Genomic DNA, 8809 nt, shown 5'->3' on the forward strand with positions numbered 1-8809 from the left:
ACGTAAGCGGTGATTGGCGCCGAAAGCAACCAATCGTGGAATCAAGCTGCTCGGCAGGACCGGAGCTCGGAGTATGGAAGAGTCGCCACCCACGAATGGGAAAATGAACACCGATCCCTTGCGGGAGACCGGTGACGGTTCAGGAAACTTAGGTACGAGCCGAGAAGGCTAGCTCCTTTCCGGAGAAAGGCTACTAGGCACCCCGACATCACCCGGTTATGAACCACCAGCCTCCTACTCAGCGTGTTAGGCGATAACGGACTAACCGCATATTTCTTTAAGTTTAAAATTCATTCGAAACCTTTTCTTTCTTGCTTTGAAAACCGTTTTGAGCATATTATTGAAAGCCATTTTAGTAAAGAATCACCAATTTTGCATAAATTTAAAGTATACAGGAGAGAGAGGGGGGAGAAGAAAGAATTGATTTGTTTACAACGTGATTTATGCTTTATATTATACACTAACTCTAAGCTAATCTCATTCCCCAAAACGAGTTTATTTACATGGTTCGTACCTTAATCGCCGTTGGAACGATTTAGGCGTTTTAAAACCCCATTAATTTACACGATATCGACTCGAATCGCCGTTGGAACGACTCGAGCGTTTGAAAATGTGGAATAAAAACTTTAACTCCAAAAACATGATTAGGCATACAAGTCCATTTATTTTGTACAAACCATTTATTAGGAAAACGATTCAAAACTCTATTATTTACAATGAAAACGATTTTAATTACAAGGTTCGCTTAATCCATCGTTGGAATGGATTAAGGTTTTAAAACGTGACATTTTAGAAAACCATTTTAAAACAACAAGAATAGAACTTCTATTTACACTTTTGAAGACATTTAAATACCTTTTACTTAAATAACCAAATTAAAATCTCTTTTTGTGGTTTATTTTCCCATTTTTCACTCATCTAACTTTTACTTGAACATAGTTACAACAATTAGCAAATTAAGCCCAAAATTCACCCCACTAAATACATTTTGAAATAGATACATTTTGGTAAAAATGGTATTTACACCTATAGATTAAAAATAAGGTAAAACCTAATATACACTATAGTTATTGATATGTACTAACAAAAAGGAAAATAATACTAAGAATAGTATACTTATTATCCTAATTAAAAACTTGTAAAAATAATGCATAATGTTTATAAATAAGAAAATAGCATTTGACCCAAAATAGTTTTTACATAAGAAAATAACCTTTAACCCCAAAGTAGCCATTATGATAAACATATATAGAAAATAACCTCTAACAACCCAAAAACATTTATCACTTAATTGTTCTAAAGGTTCAAATCAATAACCTCCCAACAATAATAATGAAAACTCACAAAACTATATATACACATGTAATTTTACAAAGAGCCAAATTAATATAAGTGAAGTTGAAATGGAAAATGGATAGATATATAATACATAATTATTAGTTATAGAACCCCAAAATAATTTTAATAAACATACTACATAATTACATATACATATATATAAGGTTAAAGGCCAAAAAGTTAAGAAAAAAGGTTCAAAAATGTGTTTCTGAAGTTCCAGCAGATTTAGTGACAGAAACTCCGTCACTAATCAGCTTTCACCGACGGAAATCATATAATTATAGAAACAGTCCCTGTTTCTCTTTTAAAACCAAAAATAACACGGATCTATCTCTATACGACACTTTAACCCCAAACTACCCCAAATCGGGTCACGGTTCATGTAACGGGACGTAAGAGTGAAGTTTTTGATTTTAAATATCGATTAAAACATCTTCAAATAATACATTTACGACGTTTTAGTCCCGAACTACCCCTAAATCGGGTCACGGTTCGTATTGGGATTTAAAACAAAGTTTTTATTTTAGATCTAAACTCAAATATTTGTAAAATACAAACAGAAAATTAATTCAAGAAATCTAAACAAAAAGGTGCAAAAATAAATAAATAAAGAGATCTAAATAGAAAAAAAAATGCAATAAAGATTAAACGGGTCTAGTTCCTCAGATTATTACCTCTTCAATCGGTAATGGGAATCCAAATCAAGTCGATTGATTGTGTTTTGAGTCGATTTTTTGTGTTTTTGGACGAACTCGGGTCTCGTCGAATTTCTCCAGGGGTTCGGGTTTTTTTCCTCCTCTCTAATGCCTTAGGATTCATCCTATTTATAGGCAAGGAGCCTTCACAATTAAGATTTTTTGACTTGGAGCCTAAGGGTAGGCTCCAAGCAAAGCTAAATTAGCTTACTCTTGACTTGGAGCCAAGAGTAAGCTAATTTGGCTTAATGACTCATTATTATAATTATTGTTATACATATTATAATTATTATCATTATTATTTGATTTTTTTATATATATAAATCCTAAGCTAAAATTGCACTTGACATTTGGCCAAGTGCAGCAAAATGCACTTGGTGCCGTCACGGACCGTCCAACGGCCCGTGACGTAAATACCGGCCCCTGACGGGGCTGCGTTTATATATACTAAAAAAATAAAAATATTTAACTAAACAAAATACATCTAACCAAAATCAATAACGATTTTCATCGAAAATGATTTTCGTCAAAACTGATTTTATAAAATTAGCTTTTATAAAATTTATAAAATCGATCTTTTTACAAAACCATATATATTTTTTGGATTGCTCGAATACCAAAATAAAACCCTATATCGTTCCGAGACTTTATTAATAATAAAATAAATAAGAAAAGGGCGTGAAATACCCCGAACTCGGCGAGACGATTTAAGATTTCATTTGCGGAACCGATTCGCCCATCATCTCGATTCGATTTCCGAATTTGATCAAACCGGTCTCCACGGTTCCTTTGAACAACGTTTTTTTATTTATTATTTTTACTGACTCGTCATTTATTTTAATCGACTGATTTGGATCCCTTTTTATAATTTTTCTTCATCGGTTCTCCGACCCCGGTGTCTACAATGTGCTAATTGCTTTAGCAATCTGAAGTTTGCCTCGAACATGTCTTTATAAGATTGTATTCTCATGGGCCTGGTCTAAATGGTGGAAAATGGACATATCAGGAGACATCTTCTCCTCGAAGCATTAGAACTATATAGAGAAAATTGGAATGAGATTGCAGGGCATGTTGCTACCAAAACCATATGAACAATGTATACTACACTTTGTTCATATGCCAATTGAGGATGATTTTTTTTTTATGAAGATGGTGGTTTAGTTGCACCATCCAGAAAAACTATATATCTACCTATAGTGATTGATGACTCGTTAGTAGTTCCTAAAGACATGTTTACATATTGCTAGTGTGTAATATATATATATATATATATATATATATATACACACAGTGAGAAATTCAGGATGGTACGTTAGTGGTGGTCTCTCATGATTTATGAGTGCTAAATTGATAGTCTTTTTGGATTTTTTACATAAAAAATTAAAGTTCTCGTGCACATTTTTCATAGAACTTTGGGCATTTCCCGATGATCAATGAATGCTCAAGTCCATATATATATATACATATAAAATATGGAACTACCACCTGGCTGAGAATCCACAGCACCAAAGAGAACTCAAATGCAAAAGGAGCGTGAAGCAATCTGCTATCTAATGCAAAACCAAAGATTGTGATTCCTCTATGGTTATATTGCAATTTATTGAGAAAATGGATAAAGTGCAAAATACTCCTGACATTGACAACTAGGAGAAATTTTATTCCATGCATCTAAAATGCTATAATTTTACCTATGATGTTATCTGCCAAGAGCAATTTTACTTCTAACATTGACAAGTTGGGTTAGTTTCAGACATCATTAAAAAGTACATATATTATGCATTTTTTTTTTGTAATTTCATATAGAATTGGACATTAATATATTTTTAAATTTGAGGAAATGTATGAAATTTAATTTTTTAGTGTATATAACCAATATAGTTTTTAAATTTTTTTCTTTCATGTGTATTTATGTTTCTGATCTGTTACTAAGGAGTGATAAAATGACGTACATGTGCACTCGATATGACAAAGATTCATTAGTGAGAAGATAGTTTGATGAATTATTTTTCAAATTGACCTAATTAACATGTCCACGTTTTGCTCATAGCTATCAACGTTAGAGGTATTTTCACACTTTCTCCCTTAAGAAATTTATTTGATAGTGAACAACTTTAAAGCAACTCATTTATTTGTTCACGTACTTTACTCGTTAGTAGACCTATTCATGGGCTGGGTTGGGCCGGACCTAATCGGATTTATCATATGGTTACTTTGTCTAAGCACAGTCCAGCCCACATTATATTTATATCGGGCTCGGGCCGAGCCGGACTAGACTATAAAAAGTATTTCTCATGTTCGGCCCAACCCACCCATCTAATATATTAATATTAAAAATAAAATAAATTATGGGAAAATTAAAAATTCATATTTCAAAAACTATTTATAACTATGCCAAGTCAAAATTTTGGATTATGTTAAACTAGTTAAATCAGTACTTTTAATATATTTTAAGGATTAAAATTTATAAATTAGAATATATTTTCTAGGATTTATGGTTTATGAACTGGAGTCTATAATTTTTAAATTATGATGTAAAATTGTAATATATAGAAAATAATGATATATTAAAAATTAAATTTAGTGACATGAGTTAGTTGTAATTTTAATTTTGTACTTAATTATGATATTCTTGTATTTCACCCATAAATTACTTAGGGTAATTAATTTATTAGTCCCTATATTTTGACAAAACACACTGTTTAGTCCCTATATTTTCAAAAACACATGGTAAGGTCCCTAACTTTTTTCTCGGTGAACTGTTTAGTCATTCCATCTGTTTGTTAGATTTTTTACCGTTTATGAGTTCAAAAATGACTAAATTACCTTTTACTATTTATTAGTCAAAAGCAATTTACATCTCTACGTGTTTCTGTCACAACTCGCGCTAAAAAAATGGGGAAAAGATTGAATCTCTAACCCATAATCGACTCAAATCAACCAGAAGAACGCAAAGATGAGAAACAATGAAGATAATGGTCTTATATATTTGATTTTGTGGTAAAGGGTAGTTAAGGTATTACATTTTTTAAAAATAGATTTTGACTCAAATCCAAATTGACTAACAGAATCTTCATGAGAGTCTAAAGGCAGAGACTAAACAGTTCACCGAGAAAAACGTTAGGGACTAAACAGTTCATCGAGAAAAAGGTTAGGGAACTTACCGTGTGTTTTTGAAAATACAGGGACTAAACAGTGTGTTTTATCAAAATATAGGGACTAATAAATTAATTACCCAATTATTTATAATGTAATTATATAATCCGATGCAATATCAATTTTATTAAAGTTTTTTATCCTTAAATAATCTCCTCTACTCTCCTACTACTGTATTGCATTTCTTCATTACTCATTTGAACATTTTTTTTATAAAATCGAGCTAATTTTTAAAATTCTCATTATACTAATTAATTAAATATATTCTTATTTCCATAAAAAATATTATTATTATTAATTTATTCTGTATTTGTTATTTTTAATTTTCTACTGTTTATCTATTTCAATCTATTTCAATCTATCACTCTAATATACATGTAATTAATAAAATAATTATATATATATATAATATAAAATCGGGTCGGACCGGGCCGGGCTTACTTGAGATTTTAAGAAGCCCAAGCCCAATCCATTTTATGTATGGGTTTAATCGGACTTGGATCGAACCTGACCAAACATGAAATATGAATGTCCAAGTCTAACCCATGAAAGACGGGTCTGGACGGGACGGATGGGCCAACGGGTTCACGAACGGGTCTACTCGCTGGTAGCTCGTTACCTATTTTCATAAACTTCGCTCGTAAACAGCTCATTAATTATATTCACAAGCTATGTAGGTTTGAAACTTACATAACTAAAGTTTTACACAAAACTAAATAATTTTACATTTTCTCTCTATGAAAATATTATTATTAAAAAAGTAATCAAACCGAGCTTGCTCTCGAGTCTGTTTATGAATAATATAACCGAGCTTTGTTCATAAGCTTATTTATGAACCTATAAGCAAGCATGCTCAAGCTTGATCCATTTACAAATCGAGCCTCAAAAAACAGTACTCAAGTTTAGCTCGTTTATAAATTGAACTGAATACGGTCTAAATTTTATCTACTAAATGTTGAACGGTTCGATTAATTTACAATCCTAATTATTTGACACTCCCAATTAAAAAAAAAAAGCCACTCAGCTAAACTACTAAACAAATCTACATTTTTTCCTCTCTAATCAATAAGCAATTCTTTTGGTTAAAAAAAAAAAAAAAAAGGGCTTATAGACTTGAGAGGTCAAATTCGAAAACCATGTATTCTTAGAGGGCCAATTTCTCAAAACATGAAGTTTGAGTGGCCAATTTGAAAACAATGGGCCTACGGTTGTATATAAACCTGGAGTTAGGGTTTATTCAATTAAACCCCTTGGCCGCCGCTTCTTCTTCTTCTTCTTCTTCTTCTTCGTCGGATCTCTCAAAATGAAGACAATTCTTTCATCTGAAACCATGGATATACCCGACGGCGTTAAAATAAATGTAAATGCAAAGATGATCCAAGTGGAGGGACCTCGTGGTAAGCTCACCAGAAACTTCAAGCACCTTAACCTCGATTTTCAGCTCATCAAAGACGAGGAGACCGGTCAGAGGAAACTCAAGATCGATGCGTGGTTTGCTTCCAGAAAGACTAGTGCCGCTATCCGTACAGCCCTCAGTCATGTAGAGAATCTCATTACTGGCGTCACCAAAGGCTATCGCTACAAGATGCGATTTGTGTATGCTCACTTTCCTATTAACGCTTCCATTTCCGGGTCCAACTCTGCCATTGAGATCCGTAACTTCCTTGGCGAGAAGAAGGTTCTTCAATTCTTTCTTCTTTTCATTTTCAACTTTTACTGGATTTTACTAGTTTTTCATCCGTCCTGTTTTTCTCTTAATAATGTATGTGTATGTAACTTTTGTCAACCGTTTCACAGGATTATAGATTCAATACTCCTATCAGAAAAGTTTTTAGGAGCTGATTGGATTGAGTTTTATATTTCCATTTGATTGGATTGAATTTTTAGAATCAATTAACAGGGTTGTTGTCAGGACATTGTTAAATACTTTGTTGATTGTATTACTTGTTATGCTTTGGATTGCTCCAGGTGAGGAAAGTTGATTTTCCCTCTGATTGCTCCAGGCGTTAAAATAAATGTAAATGCAGTGCTTGGTCACATGTTGGTATCAATTAACAGGGTTGTTGTCAGGAAATTGTTAAATACTTTGTTGATTGTATATGTAACTTTTGTCAACCGGATTATAGATTCAATACTTAGAGCCATTTCTCCTATCAGAACAGTTTTTAGGAGCTGATAGGATTGAGTTTTATATTTCCATTGGATTGAGTTTTTAGGTCACATGTTGAATTTTTAGTATCAATTAACTGTGTCAGCTATTAATATGAAGTGGACATTTAACTATTAGCTTGAGCTGATTGGATTATAGCTTCAATCCTATCAGCACAGTTTTTAGGAGCTGATTGGTTTGAGTTTTATATTTCTGATTGGATTGAATTTTTAGTATCAATTAACAGGGTTGTTGTCAGGAAATTGTTAAATACTTTGTTGATTGTATTACTTGTTATGCTTTGGATTGCTCCAAGTGAGGAAAGTTGATTTTCCCTCTGATTTTCCCCCTGATTTTCCCTCTGATTGCTCCAGGCGTTAAAATAAATGTAAAATGCAGTGCTTGGTCACATGTTGAATTTTTAGTATCAATTAACAGGGTTGTTAACAGGAAATTGTTAAATACTTTGTTGATTGTGTTACTTGTTATGCTTTGGATTGCACCAGGTGAGGAAAGTTGATATGCTTGAAGGTGTAACAGTTGTTCGGTCCGAGAAGGTTAAGGATGAGCTTGTATTGGATGGCAATGACATTGAACTAGTGTCACGCTCCGCTGCCCTTATAAACCAGGTTTCCTCTCTTGCTTACTGCTCTGTTTAGCCTTTTGTTTTGCCCCCAAAAATATCCAAGTAATGTTGTATGCATGATTGTCCTGCACCATTTTCTTTTTATAAAGAGTTAGCTATATCTTGCTGTGTTAATAAGGGCAGATTATTAGAAGCACCCGGTTCTCCATGTCAAATAGAGGACCTCCCATACATATTTTGACACGTGTAATATGGATCCACGTATATTATAAGAGGCCCCACTATTTTAATTGTTATGTGATGTCACAATACACGTGTCCAAATGTGAATTGGGGGTCTTCCGAGTGACATGAAAGACCGGGTGCTTAATATAAGAACTCGTTAATAAGATGTTTGCTTTTCTGACTGTTAAACATTTCTTTTGGACAGAAATGCCATGTAAAGAAGAAAGATATCAGGAAATTTCTTGATGGTATCTATGTTAGTGAGAAAGGGGCTGTTGTTGTGGAAGAATGAGTTTTTTTTTTTTTTTTTCCTTCTCTCTTTGTTAGGCTTGTTTTCCCTTTTTAGAGGATTCCTTTTCAGTTACTATCTTGATCGTTTTACATTTTGCTACCTGGCTTATTTCAGTTGAGTTGATACACCTTTTTGTTGGTTTAAAGAAATTTTTCTTTTCCTGCTATTTCCTTTTTCCCTCTGATTTTTCTCTGTTTATGTTATGTTCTTGTTAGTGGTGGTTCCGTGTAATTATGCAATTTTTGTGCGAATGGTAAAAGCACAAGTCATAAGCATCATGAGCTCTTCATCTTTCATTTTTTTATTCGTTAAGTCCTTAATCTTTTATTTGGATATTAAGAGGGTGTTTGTTTCTCCCTTTTCTACCTCCGG

The 8809-nt window shown here is 32.9% G+C and overlaps 1 protein-coding gene across 1 annotated transcript; it reads left to right on the forward strand.

Annotated features, from left to right (window-relative positions):
- Positions 1–6416: 6416 nt before the first annotated feature.
- On the forward strand, positions 6417–8603 carry LOC136203240 (large ribosomal subunit protein uL6x-like). The gene is made up of 3 exons (XM_065994343.1): positions 6417–6864; positions 7842–7964; positions 8351–8603. The coding sequence occupies exons 1-3, from the start codon at positions 6490–6492 to the stop codon at positions 8435–8437; spliced, it is 585 nt and encodes a 194-aa protein (XP_065850415.1). The 5' UTR covers positions 6417–6489; the 3' UTR covers positions 8438–8603.
- Positions 8604–8809: the final 206 nt, after the last annotated feature.

Source organism: Euphorbia lathyris, chromosome 8 (genome assembly GCF_963576675.1).
Source record: "Euphorbia lathyris chromosome 8, ddEupLath1.1, whole genome shotgun sequence".
Lineage (NCBI taxonomy): Eukaryota > Viridiplantae > Streptophyta > Magnoliopsida > Malpighiales > Euphorbiaceae > Euphorbia > Euphorbia lathyris.

Coding starts and splice junctions, on each gene's coding strand:
- LOC136203240 (XM_065994343.1), top strand. CDS start 6,490: ATGAAGACAATTCTTTCATCTGAAACCATGGATATACCCGACGGCGTT. Junction 6,865..7,841: donor ACTTCCTTGGCGAGAAGAAG/GTTCTTCAATTC, acceptor GGATTGCACCAG/GTGAGGAAAGTTGATATGCT. Junction 7,965..8,350: donor CCGCTGCCCTTATAAACCAG/GTTTCCTCTCTT, acceptor TCTTTTGGACAG/AAATGCCATGTAAAGAAGAA.